At 32.4% G+C, this 17,846-nt stretch overlaps 2 protein-coding genes across 2 annotated transcripts; one reads left to right on the top strand and one right to left on the bottom strand.

The window, feature by feature from the left end:
• Positions 1 to 1,061: 1,061 nt before the first annotated feature.
• Positions 1,062 to 5,988, top strand: LOC100249411 (syntaxin-22). The gene is made up of 7 exons (XM_002274064.4): positions 1,062 to 1,587; positions 1,932 to 2,025; positions 2,940 to 3,079; positions 3,771 to 3,845; positions 4,500 to 4,657; positions 4,755 to 4,855; positions 5,592 to 5,988. The coding sequence occupies exons 1-7, from the start codon at positions 1,385 to 1,387 to the stop codon at positions 5,655 to 5,657; spliced, it is 837 nt and encodes a 278-aa protein (XP_002274100.1). The 5' UTR covers positions 1,062 to 1,384; the 3' UTR covers positions 5,658 to 5,988.
• A 2,488-nt stretch (positions 5,989 to 8,476) lies between these two features.
• LOC100254514 (heat stress transcription factor A-1b) lies at positions 8,477 to 12,830 on the bottom strand. Its single transcript, XM_002273913.5, has 3 exons — positions 12,357 to 12,830; positions 9,114 to 10,457; positions 8,477 to 8,688 (listed from the first exon to the last, which is right to left on the bottom strand). Exons 1-2 carry the CDS (start codon positions 12,588 to 12,590, stop codon positions 9,153 to 9,155), a joined length of 1,539 nt encoding a protein of 512 aa, XP_002273949.1. The 5' UTR covers positions 12,591 to 12,830; the 3' UTR covers positions 8,477 to 8,688; positions 9,114 to 9,152.
• Between the last annotated feature and the right edge of the window lie 5,016 nt (positions 12,831 to 17,846).

Here is a 17,846-nt window from a genome sequence, read left to right as displayed (position 1 = left end):
AAGTATGTATTTGACAGTATTTCTATTTGAAGTGTTTTTTTTAAAGTATTTTTAGGAGAATAACCTATTAAATGTTTTTCCAAAAAATATTACAAGTGATTTTACATATTTTTTTTTAAAGTATTTTCTAAGTTTTACTAAATATCTATTTTTTTTCAAAATAAATTTTAAATTAAAAAATTTTCATATAATCACTAGCAAACAGACTCTAAATATGTCTAATAAAACTATTAATTAAAATTATATGTCTTCAATAACTCAAAATTTATATATTTGGTTGATTTTATTTATGATATTAAGTATGTTATAAATGGTAGAGTGTGTTTGACAGTTTTTCTATTCAAAGTGTTTTAAAAAAAAATTACTTATGAAGTGTTTTTTCAAAAGACACTATAAATGGTTTTTTAATATTACAAGTCATTTTTCATATTTTTAAAAATATTTTAAAATTTTGTCAAACACTTTATTTAAAAAAAAAAAAAAGATTAAAAGTGTTTCTTAAAATTATTGTCAAATAAATTAGACCAACTAATTAAATTATATCAATTCGTTGAAATTAAAAATACATTTAACATTATTTATATTCGAAGTGTTTTTAATAAAAGTGTTTTTCCCAAAAGTATTTTTAAGAAAATCTCTAAGTGTTTTTTTCAGGAAAAACTACATAAGATTCATCCTTCAAGTATTAAAATTATAATTAGTGCCAAACGTATTTAGTGATTTTTCAAAATTTTAAAAGTATTTTTAAAAATTTGTTAAACATCGTATTTTTGTAAAAAATATATTTTAAATTAACAATGTTTTAGAAGTGAGTTTGATAATAATTATAAAAAACGTTTTTAGCTTTTTTAATATTTGAATAATAAAAATTTTTAAATAATAAAAAGGTTAAAAATACTTTTAAAAATAACTGTAATATGTACTTTAATAAATTTTATATAAAATTACATATTATTTCAAATAATAAAATAATATTTGAAGATAAATAAATAAATAAAATAAAATAAATATATAAATATTTTCTTAATAAATTGGCACGACATCAATGTGACGGCCATCCACCACCACTTCCAAAAGGGACATTGAGAATGGATCAGCCAGCTAATTTTCCTCATGGATTTGACCCCAATTTAAGGGCCATATGAAGGAAAATAAAAAACCGAGTCCTTAGAGGAGGCCAGAAGCCTAGTGAAGAAGCTTCCTTTGGCTTTTCTTCTCTCTTTGATTCCCTTTTCAATTATATTTCCTTGTTGGGTCAAAAAACTCCAAAGTTTGAAGCTTCCTCTACCAACCCTTTTCTTCCCTTTGCAACTTCCCCAATCTCAGACACGCCCACAAATTCCCAACAAGTTTTCACAGTTTCTTGGATTTGGTTTGGTCTGAGATGAGCTTTGAAGATCTTGAATGGGGTCGGACCAGGCCAGGCCAAAGCCCTTTGGCCTTGGCAACAAAGAGGCGGGAAGAGGATGACTCTTCACAGGCCGTGGCGGCAGGCGTTTTCAGAATCAACACTGCCGTTTCGGCCTTCTATCGCCTTGTCAATTCGCTTGGGACTCCCAAGGACACGCTCGAGCTCCGTGAAAAGCTGTGAGTTTTTTTGGGTTTTTTTTTTTTTTGGTTCCCGGGGAATTTGGGGAAGATTTTAGTTTTTTGGGTTTTGACTAAGGAAAACGTGATTTGGATGCTTTTTGTGAAAACCCCTTCTGGGTTTTGGTTTGTTGGGTGAGGGAATTGAAGCCATCCGGTGGGGAATGATCAATTGTTGAAATAAGTTTCCTAGGTTTTGACTAATAAAAGAAATCAGTTTTTGTATGATTTTTCTGCAACCCTTTCTGGGTTTTGGTTATTTGGTTGAAGGAATTTGGTGGGTCAATGAGAATTAATGGTTTATGGTGTGGTGGTTCTGACTTTGGATTGACTTCATTTTGTAGGCACAAGACAAGGCTACATATTGGGCAGTTGGTGAAAGATACTTCAGCAAAGCTTAAGCAAGCAAGTGAAAATGATCAGCATACTGAAGTTAGCGTAAGTGCAGATGAGTTTGGAGTTTCTAGTGGCAGCCTTGCCTTTGATGTTTTTGTTTTAGAAATTTCATATCATTGTTCTTCAGAAAATTCCTATGGTTCTGTTTGGATGTTTTTGAAATTTTCTAACTTTAAAACAGGTTTGTCAAACTTAAATTTGACAAACTTTTGACTGAAAATAGTTTTTTTGAGAATTCGTCTTTAAAATAGGTTGCTTTTTAGAATAAAATTGAGGTGTTTTCGGATGCCTATTTATAGAGTATTCTTTAAAACAATTGAAAATATGGAGAATATTTTGGATATTTGAATTACCATTAAAAACTGTTTTTGAAGAATTATATTTGAAAACATTGCCAAATAGGCCTTATATTTCCCTTATGGAATGCCTTTTTTGTTTTCCTTTTTAGTGTTTTTGTCATGCGGGTTGTGGGTTTTATTGCTTGTTTTGATTGTTGCTGAGTTCTTTGATGGAACTGCAGTTCAGCAAGAAGGTTGCCGATGCTAATCTTGTTGCCTTGCCTTCTCGCTCATGTTTACACCACTTCACCTCATTGTTATCAAGAAAACTGCTCTACTTATCTTGCAGTATGAATTCATTTTGGTGATTTAGAAATGACTTGCTTTTTCGTATATATGGGTTGTGTAGGATGTGTATTTGGGATTGTTGTTTGGCTTTGCTTGTCACTAAGTTCTCATAAATTGCAGGCAAGCAAGAGGATTGTCAATGCTAAGTTGGATTGCATGCCTTATTGCTGTGTTTTGTTATAGAAATTTGATATCCTTGTTCTTCAGAGGATTTCTATTCTTGTCTTACAAATATGCTGTTCTTTTGATGATTCGGGGATGTGTTCGTGCTTTTGCGTTTTTGTTTGTGGCTGAGTTCTTGGACCCTGAAATTCCTTTTTTAAACTGCAGGCTAGCAAGAGGATTGCAGATGCTAAGCTTGCAAAAGATTTTCAGGCAGTTCTTAAGGAATTTCAAAAGGCTCAAAGGCTTGCAGTTGAGAGGGAGACGGCATATACTCCTTTTGTTCCCAAGGAAGTTCTGCCATCCAGGTAAACTTTACCAGGCATCTTAATTACTGTTATGGGTTTAGATTTGTTTGTTCTGTTTATAAAGGCTTCAAAGTCTTGATGTTGGTTTGATATATTCATTGTACCTTTCAACTAATACTGGTCAAATCCCACTCAAATTTTGCGGGAATAAAAAAAAAAAAGGTCAAGAATATCGAAGAAAATCTTAAATGTAAACTAATGGGTTTTATTGGACCAAAAAAAGCTTTCAAGAATCTACGAGTGTTTTATTCAGCCACAAAATCTTCCAAGTTCCAAAACTGTTGATTTTGATAGTACTGTACATTTTAAGTCTTGATTGATTATTTATGGAAGATTTGAAAGAGGGTTAGCATTTTAGAATGCACCATTGAACTTGAACTATTTGTTTCTGCAACAGATTCGAAGAAGCATGATTTATATGTAGCTTTGTATATCAAGTTGCTTATTCTAATATCCCCCAGTACTGTGTTGATGTTGGCAACTTTTCTGTTATCCACAAACTCGATATTGCACAAGAATCTCAATTTGGTCCCACCCTATACTTAGATGGATTGGTGAACCCTAGCTTCCAAAGATTTCTGTCAAATGACTTATTGGTGTCTCGTAAAAGCTTTCTTTATTTTCAGGTTGCATATCTCACGTTTTTTTTTTCTTTTCTTTCTTTCTTTTTTTTTGACTAAATATTACACAGTTATGATGCACGCGAGCTGGAGATAAGTTCAGGGAAGAATCTCGAGCAACAAGCTGTTCTTTTGGAATCTAGAAGGTATGAATGCTTCTCCAAGTTTCTTTTTGATAAATTTACATTGATTATCGGGATGTCTCTTTGATGAGTCCAGGAATTTTTGGGGTTAATTGTTATGGATTGCGAGGCCAAACACCTCAACTGCCACCAAAATTTATCAAAATGTAGTATTGGCGTCAAAGTTTGGATCAAGTAAACCTCTTCAACAAAAGTGTTTTTAACTGCCTGGTTATTGCCCTTCAAACAAACTAGAGTACTCTACCATTCACTAGACATTTTCCATGATGTTTGCATCTCATTCCCTTATTGAATGAAAATGCCATTTTTGGAAGTCTGGGCCAATTCAACTGCCCAGCTCAGTCTATGTAAGAACATGGCATGGTGGTTGGCCCTGCAGAAATATTTTTTTAGTCTGACCATGGCCTGGGGTGCATGGGCCAGAACCCACTGGGGTTCCCTCCACCCGACCCCCCCACCACTCATCCTTCACCCATTAAAAATTAACTTTAGGTCTCTCATCTTTATATATGACTGGCAAACCCCTAATAACTTTCTGATTTTAATCTGCTGGAAATGGGAACTCATCTTTCTAAGTCTAGATCGAGTTTGAACACATTATTACCATATTATAATGCTTTTACTATGAAACCGTAGTTTCTAATTGATTTAGTGCAGACAGGAAGTTGTGTTATTGGACAATGAGATCACCTTCAATGAAGCCATAATTGAAGAAAGAGAGCAAGGAATCCAAGAAATTCAGCAACAGATTGGTGAGGTGAATGAAATTTTCAAAGATCTGGCTGTACTGGTCCACGGACAAGGAACTATGATTGGTAAGTCACACATTGTTCTTGTCCGTTACATTTCCTCTTGAAACTTCTTGTAATGTTGACTTGATCAAATAGAGTGCTGAACATATCTTTCTTGCAGATGACATTAGTTCAAACATCGAGAAATCCCATGCTGCAACTGGACAAGCTTCTACCCAACTGGAGAAAGCATCCAAACTCCAAAAATCTAATTCCTCTCTGGTAAATTTGCTTTGTTTCATTAATTTTATTTTTAAAATTTGCAAAGGAAATAGGGTGATGCCGAGAAACATGAACTGAATTTTACCTTGCTGAGTTACACTTGGATAAAAAATTATCACTAACCATCATACCACACATTAGCTTAAATTCCAGCAACTCATGTGTTAGCTTGGGGATTAGGGACGAAACATGATGTTCGGTTTGGTAGGTCACTTCTACTTTCCATTCTTTGTCCTGTCGAATCCCTCATCCATACCTGATATCTAAGGATGAAAATATCCACAATATTCTCGATGGTTCCATCGAAATATCCATAGCTTAGGGGTACTGATATCAAAAGAGGGATATTGATATTTCACTAATATTTGACTGCACTCTATAGAATTTTATATATAGTACAAAAAGAAATTCAAAAAATTTCTATTCATGGTAAGTTGTAGGAATTAGTCAAAATATTTACATACACGAATATGATCATATAGACCCTATTTTGTGATATATTCTTTTATTGTGCAATATTATTATATTATACTTATCTTAATTTCTTAAAAAATCTTTCTCATCTACTAAAGTTTCATGCAAATTTGTTACAAAAATTTTTCTCTCGAACAAAAACATTAGACTAAAAATGCTTGAACCAGAATTACTTCCAAATGGACTCTTAAACCCTAAATTTTAATCGACCGAGGTTTAGCCAATACAAGTAAAACTAAATTTAACTCATATTGCATTGCAGAGCTGTTTGCTGCTGGTGATTTTCGGGGTAATTCTGATCATTGTGGTCATAGTTGTGGTAGCATGAGCAGAGCAGAGCTGAGCAGAGCAGTGAATTTGAAGGGCATGATCTCTATTAATTTCCAAGGTGGTATTTCCCTTAACAAAGAGGCACTGCCACTTAATGTACAGTCATTAGTACCATTCTACAAGGGGCTCTTCTACACCATATCTTTGTATATGATCATGATCATGGCCATATCAATAAATTTGAAATTCTTTTCATCTCCCTATTTATCCTTGTTGAATTAAAATTTTCCCTACTCCAAGAACAAGATTTGGTGCCATTGATGGCTTCTTTGATGGGTTGTAATTGTAAAGCATAAAATGTGTAGTCTATCTTCTCATATATTGTTGCCCATGTCCATGGGAGCCATGGGAGCTGCGGGTCTGTCTGGATTTTTTTTTATTTCAGTTGTTTTTGAGGAAATAAATTTGTACTCAAATATAAGTTTTGTATTGAAATATGACATGAAAGCAGCATTATACGCTTACGTACAAACTTAAAAAATAAGTTCTTAAAAAACTTAATTTTGAAATAAAGTCAATCAAATGTGTATGTTCAAGAGAAAATTGCTTTTTTTTTTTTTTTTTCTTTTAATTAGTTTTAATTTAGACATTTTTAAGTTATTCAGTTTTTATATAAAAAGGTTGAAATAAGTGAAATAAACTTAAAATAATATATAAAAATAAATTATTGATTTTAATTTATTTTATTTTTATTTCATTTTATTTTATTTTATTTTTGGTGTTTGCTAGGACAATGAACCACACCCGCCAAGATAATCCATGTGTGGACCCACATTTTTAATCCATGTGTTGATCGACATTTTTCCCATGCGTCTTTACACGAACAATAAAATTATCGACAAATTTTGTGTTCTACATCATATTTATATAAATTTTTATCATATTTAATTTTTTTTCCTACTTTTTTTATAATAAAATCATTTTTTTTTTTTTACTATTTTCCTAAAATCAAAATAGTATAAAAATAAAAAAATAAAAGTCCCCTCATTAGCAAAAATTTAGACAAAAATGCCATTACTAAATTATTATAATTATTTTAACGTCAATGATATATTTAATTATATTAAATTTAGATATTAATTGATATACTAATATTAAAAATTAGTGTACATTTAAAAAAAATAAAAGTAATTTTATAATTACGTATTAATAAAACAGTGGCATATTATGGACATTATAATAAATTAATGAATAAAATTTCAATGCTCATTTAATTCTACTCATACAAATATTAATAATCATTTATCAAATTTAGATATTAAAAAAATTAAGAATATTATCTTCATAATAATTAAGAATTCAATCTCATGAGACCTATTTTTAATTAATTTCTTTCATAACTAAATAATATTAAAGACCCAATTAAGTCATGGAATAATAACTATATAATTCAAAATAACTAATTTTCAATTAATTTTGTTCGGAATAATAACTAAACAAATCAATTAAATGTCAAAAATGCTCCTTAAAACATTTTTTTACATGTCTTTTTATAGAATGGTTTAAGAAACCATGAGAAACATAGGATAAAAATTTAAATAGGATAGAAAGAATTATGAAAATTAGAGTTTTGTCGAAGTTAGTCTTGGATAAAATTTCCCTAAAAACTTGGGATGGTGATTCATGTTGGTGGGTCATGTTTATATCGTGTCAAAACATAAATATATTATATTACATAGGTCAACCCAAACCTGATTCAAATAAAAATATTTCAAAAAACAAAACATAAACCCAAATATTACCTAATTATTAAATAATTAACTTGTTGTGTAACTTATTTAATAATTAAATACTCATATTTAATAGTCATCTTATATAAATTTATATAATTAAAATCTTAATTAAATATATTTATGATTCAATTAACCTATTTATTTATAAATAAATTTAACATGAGTCAAATGAGTTAAATTTGACTAAAAACAATAACAATAACAACGACAAGAGCTACTTTTAGAAATAATTATAAAAAATTATCGTTTAATAAACCCTAAGACCCTATTGCCATCGGATTTTGAAAAAAGTCTTCTATTCTTCAAAACAAAAATACAAGAAAACATGTTTGACAAGTAAAAAATATAAAACAATTTTCTATTTTTAAAAATAAAAAAATGAATGTTTTTAAAGAACATATTTTAATTGTTTTCCCTTATCTTTTATGGACTATTTTAAAAAATAATTATACAAATTCAGAGAATGATTAAAAATAAAACACAACATGTAAAAGCTATTTTTAAAAATATGAAAATATAAAATAGGTTAAAAACATGTTAGATACCAAACAAACTTTTATTATACAAAATATTAAAAAACAATTTTCAAAAACTGTTCTCTAAAACCATTTTCGGAAACACTTTCCAAACCAACTCAAAATCTCTTCCAAATATGATATGAACTCCAACACTCATGGTTATAATACGAGCACCCTAGTTATGATAAACACCATAAAAAAGCATGGGCAATTTCATGGGGTGTGTCAAAACAGCACCCTACCGGAAAAGAACTATATTAAAACCATGAAGAAGAGACCTAGGGCTAAGCAACATGAAACCTAACAGGGAGGCAATTTCATGGGGTGTGTCAAAAACATCATTGTCGATAGGACAAATTTTTCCTTCAAAAACCGACCAAACCACACCTTTTTACACCCAGTCCCCAGCTATAGTTCAGTTTATCTCCTGTCAATATCCTAAATCCAACAAAGAAACCTAACAGGGAGGCAATAGGGAACAAATCATGGGAACAAAAACAATATACTTGCCTTAGGAGCACTATCATAAAAAGAAATCCTAAGCTCTGATTACTACCATCCTACAATTTGCCAAAGAAGCTTATGTTATCATAGATGATGACATAAATAAACCGCATCATAAATTTTTGTAAAGGATTCTCAGATAAACCATGCAGAAAACAAAATTTACAACATAAAGATGAGGAGAGTGAGGGAGAAATTTCTTTAAGCTTCTATTTTAACTGCTAATTCGTTGTTGAACAAAAGCTTTGTCTGCCCAGCGGCACAGTTCATCAACCTGAAAATAACCATACAAAAATACGAAATGGGAAACTCAACAACACCATGCCCGTGTAGACTAATTTACTTACAAGCATGTTGACCAACTCAGGATTTGAGCATTCAGACTAAACTAGAGAAGGGAATGGTACAAAGGGGGGAAAAGCATGCATCTACTCAGGAATTCCATAAATTCAAAGCTATATGATAGTTTAAGGTGGTTGTGAATATTTCAAAGTTGTATTCATATCTGAAAAACAAAATTTTGTATTATGTAGACCATTTTGGACTGTTTCACAAATGTGAAGAGGGAACAATGAAGAAAGTGGGAGAAAATGCTGAATTAAGATCTATAGGAGTTGTGGATTATGGTGTAGTTAACAAGCAGGAAGGGGCATGAAGATCGAGCTTGCTATATAGTAAATAGTGGGTTTAAAAATTTACCTCTCGACAAGAAACAAATGTACAAATGGTAACACAAGATCACATCCCCTTGGCCTTTGATGCAAGAAGGCCCATTCGTTCTGTAAGATGATCCATATGCTGGGTATTATTCCATCCGTTCACCCCTGGCTGTAACTCATGTACATTGACCACATTATCTTCCAGCATGCTTGAATGAATCTCATCTGTGTCACCAGTGAGTGGGCTTGCTGCAAGAAACTGTTCCCAGAAAGCATCATTAATGCTGGGAAGCTTGGGTATCCCATCCAGCAAGCTATCTACATTGGAATCAAGCGAGAACTCATCAGTTTCTGCAGGAACTACCCCATCTAAAATGCCTGCCATTGGATCCATATACCCTGGACTCCCAGTTTCAGTGCCAACCATGCCAACATTAGGGATTTCAACCGTGCTTTCTGGAATGATTCCTTCCATTTGAGTGAAGTCAGTCAAGACAGTATCTTCCTGAGAATTAGGTACATTGACTTCTGGGAATTGAGCTGCTTTTACTGAGTCAGTCATGACAGTGGGGGAAGACTGGGTCTCAGAGATGCCAGCTGATAGATGATTGGATGAATATGCTGACTCCACTGGCAAGTAAGACTGACCAGATGTTAGTGGAACTTCTGCAAGGGTCACTCCTGAAACCCGACTTGATGAGCTCAAACTATCTAATGCATTGGAGGATGGAACATCATCAATTAGGAAAGCATCAGGGTTAATGGAAGGCTCTCGCCTTGGAGTCGCATTCATCTTCAAGATCTGTCGCAACATTGCTTTTGCAGCCTCATTCATTAGAGGCTGGTACTTGACAACCCGCCCATCTGGAGCAGTGGTAGCATGCTTAGCAGAATGGATCTCTTCCTCCTGCTTTGGAAGTCTCCTTTTCTTATTGACACCTGTAATGCGCCTTTTGCTATCATTCTGCTGCTGTACCAGCTGAGCTAAGAAACCAGGGCTTTGTACAGCTTTTGCAAGGAATGACATCATTTGTTGCTGCCGTTGCTCCATATCTTGAACACGCTGCCCAACAGTTTGCAACTGGTGATCAGTTGTTTGCTGCTGCTGCCTCAACCTAACAAGTTCTTGCATAAGAACATTCTTATCTCTTTTAAGCCGCTCAACCTCTTCTTCAAGCCCAAACTTCCCTACCTCAACACATGCTCCCGATGAGCTTTGCACTTGAGTTTGTTGTTGTTGTTGTTGTTGTTGTTGTAGTTGTTGATTATGAGTATGTACATGAGTGGATTTTCGCCTACTAATACTCTTCAAAAGGTGTTTTTGACCTCTTAGAAAACCCTCATTTGCAAATTCCCAGCGGTCTGGATCCACCTTCCTAAATCCCTGTTTGATTAAAGTGAAGAAAAAAACTACCCCTTAGAAACTAAGTTTTGATCACAAACACAAATAAATAATATTCAAGACAATTAACAAAATAGCGCATGCATAAAGCAGGATTGGCATCGAAATATCAAGCTGACTAACATCTCACAGGTCAGGGTTGATCAGTGCTACTCCTTGGAAGTAACCAAATAAAGGGAAGACCACTAGCATATATTTAAATATAAGCATATAACAAGCACATTCCATTGAAAACAAATTCAGATTCGTTGGATATCACCAATCTCCACCATCCTACCACCATTAGGGGCATCATGGGCATCCACCCACCTACCAAAAAAATCCAAAGAACAAAATTGATTCTATTTTTATTTTTTATTCATTTGTCTTTTGTCCCTCACTGTTTCCAAGAACCAAAAGGAGTGAAACTATAAGTCCTTCCTGGAATTACCACAGATGACAATGAAGGAAATTTCACATGCAAGTTCTGTCAGGTTCCACCAAGTCAGGCCCCCTCTTGGCAGGAAAATATTCCTTTTTTTTTTCTTTTGTGCCAAGACTCTTATTCTTTCACTTGAAAATATAAATGTGGTGACTTGCCAATAGCACATGCATTTTACACCCACTGTAAAAACATACTATTTTCCCTTAATCCCCATTCAGTAAAAACATGATCCCAAAACAGCGGACCACGCTTAATTTAAAAATTGGTTAAGTCCCAAATTGTAAAGACACCTAAACCCCAAAGGCCAAGTTGACTATGCACAACCAATATCCAAACCCTCTCTTCAGTTACACATAAAAGCATCACAAAATCACAAGTACATATCGAACCCAACCAAAAGGATTTGTTTAATGCAATGGATGTACCAAGAACAATAAATATGACTAATAATTATCAGAAGGTCCTAATAGCTTCAACTGTAATTCTATAGAGAATAGTTGATCTCTTTTTTTTTCCTCAGGAAATATTCTCCTGAGAAACAAACAGAAAAATTTACTCAAATCTTGTCAGAACATGATTCTCCTCAGTTACCACTTGGGAAAGTGGTTGTACTTGAGAAAAAAAAAAAAAAAGGTTTTCCTGGTAAAAGCAGAAAATTTTTCATCCTCCCAGAACAACTCCACTCAGATCATCCATTTATTTGCTCCAAATTGTTCAAACCATAATCCGCCCAATTTTCCACTTGTGAAGTAGATTTGAAGGTTCTTCAACCGATCAAAATAATCAATTCATTTTTTCTCTGGAAAAAGTTCTCCTAAGCAGACCGAAAAAATCTCCCAACCAACACTCAGAACCTCCATTTCTTTCCTCAAAATTCACCAAACCACAATTCTCTCGATTTCAAATGGCTTTAAGATTCCCAGTTGATCTAAAAAACTTCTCTTGAGTACCAAATAGAAGATTTTCCAACCTCCCCAAGCCAACTCCGCTCGGATCCTCCATTTATTTACTCCAAATCCACCAAACCACAATTCTCTCCAGTTCCCACTTGGGAAAGTAGCTGTGGAGTTTCTCAAATGAACTAAAATCTCTCTCAAGAAAAATTTTTCCTGATAAACAGACAGAAAAATTCGCAAACTTCCCAAAACAACTCCACTAGGATCCTCCATTTATTCAATCCAAACTCACCACACCACAATACTCTCAATTTCCACTAGGGAAAGCTGATTCGGAAGCTCTCGGATGATCCAAAACTAATTTCTTTTCTTTTCTCGAGAATTTTTTTCCTCAAAAAAAAAAAAAAAAAAAAAAACTAACTATACCAAAACAATATCCTCCCTTTCTTTACTACAAACTCACCACACCACAATTTCCACAAATCCAAACAAGCGATCACGCATTCAGAACCAACAGCACAGCAGCAGAACAAAAATCGAAAACAAAAACGAAACACTCACATAAGTATTCAACTGCCTCACAAAGCTGGAGAAATTATTGTGCTTGAAGTACTTGGGCAAAAGGTCTCTAGAGAACTCCGGAACATTCCAGACAACAAAGCTGTTGTTGCCGCTACTCCACGATACCACCGAGTCGGTGGCCCGATCGTCTACCATGTCGTAGGTCTTGCTGAGGAACGGCGGCGGCAGATTCGAGATCGACGCTGCCGAGGAGATTGCCGAAGACGCCGCCATGTGCCCGGGGAGAGGTTCAGTTGGTGTTGGTGGTCATCGGAGATCTGAGAGAGAAATGTGAAGAGAGAGAGGTGAAAAGAGGGTTTCAGGAATAGAACGAAGACTGGAGTGGGCAGGGCCAGCACCACATGCTGACTCATTCCCTTTTTTTTTCCTCCTTAGCTACCCTGCCCCCTCCCCCAAGTCTCTTTTCAAAAAAGAAAAAAAAAAAAAAAAGAATTTTCCAAGAAAATGTTCGGAGGAATTTTCCTGGAAAATGTTTCTCTTCCTCTTATTTATTTATTTCCATTTTTTAGAACAATAATTTTTTTTTTGTACACGTCAAACAATTTCCTTGTATTGATTAAAAGCAAATAAAAAAATATAATTAAATTCCATAAAATTTCTTCAATCCTTCCTTATATTGATTTCAAATTTTTTAACTTTTTAATTTTTAATATATTCATTTTTCATTTATACTCTTTATAATATATTAGATAAAATTCAAAATTTTATTTTATTTTTATCTAAAAATAATATTATAAATTTGAAACCACATGTTAATAGTATTCATGTTTTTATTTGAAGTATTTTATTGAAAATATTTTTAAGAAAATTATTAAAATTTGAAGAAAAAAAAATCTTCAATTTTGTTAAATATTTAATTTATTAAAAAATACTTACTTTTTAATTATTATTTAATATATATATATATATATATATATATATATATATATATATATATATATTTTCAAAAAAAAATCTTAAAAAAAATTATTCCTCCGAAAACAGAAAAATAATGAATGATGACTCAGCACTCCAAGTGTCTTCTCCCTCCAAATTATGCCGTGAAAAATCCCAAAGGGGAAAGATTGACTTCTACTAGATTCCCTTTGCAAAATCCAATTCCAAATAAGGAAATTTTTGTAAACAATTTACATTAATCATTCCTTGGATAAGACTACATGCCCACATAATTTTTTTTTTTTTTTATAATAGAAACAATTTTTTTTCAATATTTATATTTTTGTGGACCCTGCATTTTGGCTTATGCTTTTTCCATTCGATAGCGAGCTTAATTTTTATTTGAAAATGATTTTATTATTAAAAAAAATGACTTGGAGTCGCCACTTATTTTTGTTTTATTTTTAAAAAAGTAAACAAAATAGGAAAGAAAACTCTAAGCGTGACTTCTTATTTTGAAAAAGGTGATTTGTGAAAAACCAGATCAGGCTCGGAGGTCAAGTTACTTATCGGAAAGGTACGATAGATACCGTAACATCCCTTTAAGTCTCTAAAGTCGGGTCTCTACTAATAAAATGAAGCTGGCGTGACATTCAATAGGAAAATCAATGGATACTCTAATCGATCATGCACATATGGGAATCAAAACGTGATTAGAGAATGACCAAAATGGGAGTGGATGCATACCTGGGCCACGAACGAGCAATGCGCTATCATAAAAATGGAGTCAGTGTACAGTAAAGAGCACAAAATGTATCTCATGCATCACCAAACAGAAATTAAAACAGGAGGGAAAACTGGATTTTTGAAATTTATTTGAAAATTGGAGTCTTAGAGATTATTTGAAAATTGGATTTTTAGAAATTAAATGTAAGAATGAGAATTTTAGAAATTAAATTTGAAAGAAATTGGAATTTTGAAAATTGTTTGAGAGTTCGGGATTTTTTTAAAAATTAAATTACAAAAATTGGGACTTTGGAAATTAAATTTTGAAAAAAATCAGAATTGAAAATTATTTGAGAAGTATAAATTATGAAACTTGAATTATAAAAATTGGAAATCTTGTAAATCATTCGAAGGCAGAATTTTTAGAAATAAATGCATAAAATGATAATAATAAATAAGTGACGAAATAAATGCGAGAATTGGAATATTGGAAACTGAAAATTAAGTTCGGAAATTGGAAAATTGGAATTTCAAAAAACTAAATTTGGGAATCGAAATTTTGAAGAATTATTTAAAGACAGAATTTTAAATAAATGAATGAAATAATAATAATGACAAAATAATAATGATTGAATAAATAATTGAGGAAGTTAGGATTTCAGAAATTGGAATTTGAACTTAGGGATTGGAAATTTAAAGAATTATTTAAGGATGAAATTTTAAATAAATGAACAAGTGAATAAATAAATGAATAGAATAACGAAAATAATAATGATGGGATAAATAATTACGAAGATGAGAATTTTGGAAATTGGAAATTGGAAATTGAATTTAGAAATTGGAAATTTGAAGAATTATTTAGGATTTTAAATTTATGAATAAGTGAATAAGTAGATGGATGGAATAATAATAATAACGAAAACAATCATTAAACAAATGAATATGAATAGTGGAATTTTAATATTGGAAATTAGATTTGGAAGTCAGATTGTTGAAGAGTTGAACTTTAATGATTGAAATTTTTAAAAGAAATGAATAAATAAATAAATGGAATTATAATAATAATGACCAAATTAATATTTAAACGAATGAAAGTAAAAAGTAGAATTTTTGAGATTGAAAATTAAATTTGGAAGTCAGATTTTTGAAGAATTGAACTTTAACGATTGAAATTTTTAAATGAAATGAATAAATAAATAAATGGAATTATAATAATAATGACCAAAATAATATTTAAGTGAAAGAAAGTGAATAGTGGAAACTTTTTAGATTGAAAATTAAATTTGGAAGTCAGATTTTTGAAGAATTGAACTTTAACGATTAAAATTTTAAATGAAATGAATAAATAAATAAATGGAATTATAATAATAATGACCAAAATAATATTTAAGCGAACAAAAGTGAATAGTGGAATTTTTTAGATTGAAAATTAAATTTGGAAGTCGGATTTTTGAAGAATTGAACTTTAATGATTGGGATTTTTAAATGAAATGAATATATAAATAAATGGAATTATAATAATAATGGCCAAAATAATATTTAAGCGAACGAAAGTGAATAGTGGAATTTTTTAGAATGAAAATTAAATTTGAAAATCAGATTTTTGAAGAATTTAACTTTAACAATTGAAAATTTTAAATGAAATGAATAAATGAATAAATTGAATTATAATAATAATGACCAAAATAATATTTAAGCGAACGAAAGTGAATAGTGAAATTTTTTAGATTGAAAATTAAATTTAAAAGTCAGATTTTTGAAAAATTTAACTTTAACAATTGAAATTTTTAAATGAAATGAATAAATGAATAAATTGAATTATAATAATAATGACCAAAATAATATTTAAGCGAACGAAAGTGAATAGTGGAATTTTTTAGATTGAAAATTAAATTTGGAAGTCAGATTTTTGAAGAATTGAACTTTAATGATCGGAAATTTTAAAATAAATAAATAAATGGGATAAAGCTAATAATAACGAAAATAATAATGATTAAATAAATAAGTGTAAAAAATTGGAATCGTGGGAATTGAATATTAAATTAAGAAGTCGGAATATTGAAAAATTATTAGAAAGCGGAAAATTGAGGATTAAGTCTAAGAAAAAGGGCATTTTAAAGATTTATTTGAGAATGAAATTTTTGAAGATTTGACTTGAAAGGAAATGGAGTTGCGAAAATTTATTTGAAGGTGACATTTTAAAAAAAAGATTAAATTCAGAATTGGGGAATTTTGTTGGAGAATTAAATTTAAAAATTTGGATCTTGGAGAACTAGACCTAAAATTAAAATCTTAAAAAATTATTTCACGAATGGAAAGTTGGAAAATCGAATTTTAAAAAAAAACGAAGTTTAGGTAAATTGAATTTTCAGGCATCAAAGTTTCATGAACTAAATTTAAAACCAAATTTTAGGAAATTGCTTCGAAAATGGTATTTTGTATAATTAAATTTAAAAAAAAAAAATTGAAAGGTTATTTAAAGATAGAACCTTCATAAAAATCATATTTGCATCATTAAAGAAACAATGACTTAAGAGGGCCAAAAACTTGGCCCATTGGAGCCTACACTAATCTAGCTTAAACTTAGAGGATGAGGCTTAAAGCCTACATGAAGCAGCTTAGGCCCACAACTTAATGCTTTGGGAGCCCACCAACAAGACCCATAACCCAAAATATCTACCATGGAGATCAAGGGATGACGCCACCTCATTTTTAAAAAGTTAGATGGATGGTTAATGGGTAGCAGGTTGGCAGTGAGGAACGGGGCTTGCATGTCGATGACGGTTGTGATGAAATGGAGGAAGAGGATGGGGGTTGCCGCTTCAACTTGCGCTTGCGTTGCCGCTGCCACTGTTGGCGCTGCTGGTCTCGCCGCCGTCGCTGCTACTAGACGAAGATCTTGATGAAAAGGAAGGCGACGACGACGATGATGATGATTGGCGGGCTCCATCTCCGGAAGTGGCGGTTTGATGGGCAGAGTGGCGATCATGGGGGTCGTTTAAGGGGAAGTAGGAGGGTGAAGATGCAACCCTTGGCGCGCCAGCGGCGGAGGAGCTCACGGGAGGTGCAGAGTGAATTTCCGCCCATTGAAGAAGGAGAGGAATGTGGGTGAGATAAGGGTGAGCATGGGGGGGGAAGTGGATGGGAAACGTGAGTGATGAGGTGGTGAGGTGGAAGATGGGTATGATGTAGCCATGTTTGCATGGTTCTCAATGCTCATGCTGGTGAGAAGAAACATAAATGATTCCAAAACACAAAACAAACAAAAAACAATACCATACATATATCTGGATGTCCCACAATGAATATGGTAGAGACCCTCATCCATTATTCAAGCCAAATTAATGCAACGGAGAAGGCACCAACAACATAAGTGGAAAAACGTCAAGTAAATCAACAAAGACATCCTGGGGAGTGATACTCAGAATAACAAAAAGTATGGTTAAATATGAGTATACCTGTAAATGCACTAGATGTCCTTCCTAGCTTCTCTCTGACCAATCCTCTCTTCCGGACTCCATCCCCCCGTCTCTACCTCTCCAGCCAACCCCAAATACTCTTGTTCCCTTTTCCTTCTTGGCTTGCTCCCCAAGCCACCACTTGCTTCCCTATGCACCACTCAGCAAGTCCCCATCTCCAACCACCACCATGGCCAGCCATCCTCTTTTGCTACACGTCCAATGCAGTTGGTTTCATGGGAGGTGTCCCCCTCCCCCTAACTTCAAAAAATGAAGAAAATTCCTCTCTCCTGGGTGGTCCCAAAACCCAAGGAAAAACTATTAGTTTTTTAGATTTTTTTTAGTTTAAAGGGGTCTACAATTTTACAAAAGTATACTATAAAACTATTTTTTATGTTTGAATTTTGAA

The sequence above is a fragment of the Vitis vinifera genome, chromosome 16 (genome assembly GCF_030704535.1).
Source record: "Vitis vinifera cultivar Pinot Noir 40024 chromosome 16, ASM3070453v1".
Lineage (NCBI taxonomy): Eukaryota > Viridiplantae > Streptophyta > Magnoliopsida > Vitales > Vitaceae > Vitis > Vitis vinifera.
This window is presented reverse-complemented; position numbering and strand designations above follow the sequence as displayed.

Bases quoted from the DNA above. Each gene is read 5' to 3' on its own strand.
- LOC100254514 (XM_002273913.5), bottom strand. From the start codon at position 12,590: ATGGCGGCGTCTTCGGCAATCTCCTCGGCAGCGTCGATCTCGAATCTG. The intron at 10,458-12,356 runs GTGAGTGTTTCG...TTAATCAAACAG, and splicing joins TGAGGCAGTTGAATACTTAT to GGATTTAGGAAGGTGGATCC.
- LOC100249411 (XM_002274064.4), top strand. From the start codon at position 1,385: ATGAGCTTTGAAGATCTTGAATGGGGTCGGACCAGGCCAGGCCAAAGC. The intron at 1,588-1,931 runs GTGAGTTTTTTT...TTCATTTTGTAG, and splicing joins CTCGAGCTCCGTGAAAAGCT to GCACAAGACAAGGCTACATA. The intron at 3,080-3,770 runs GTAAACTTTACC...AATATTACACAG, and splicing joins AAGGAAGTTCTGCCATCCAG to TTATGATGCACGCGAGCTGG.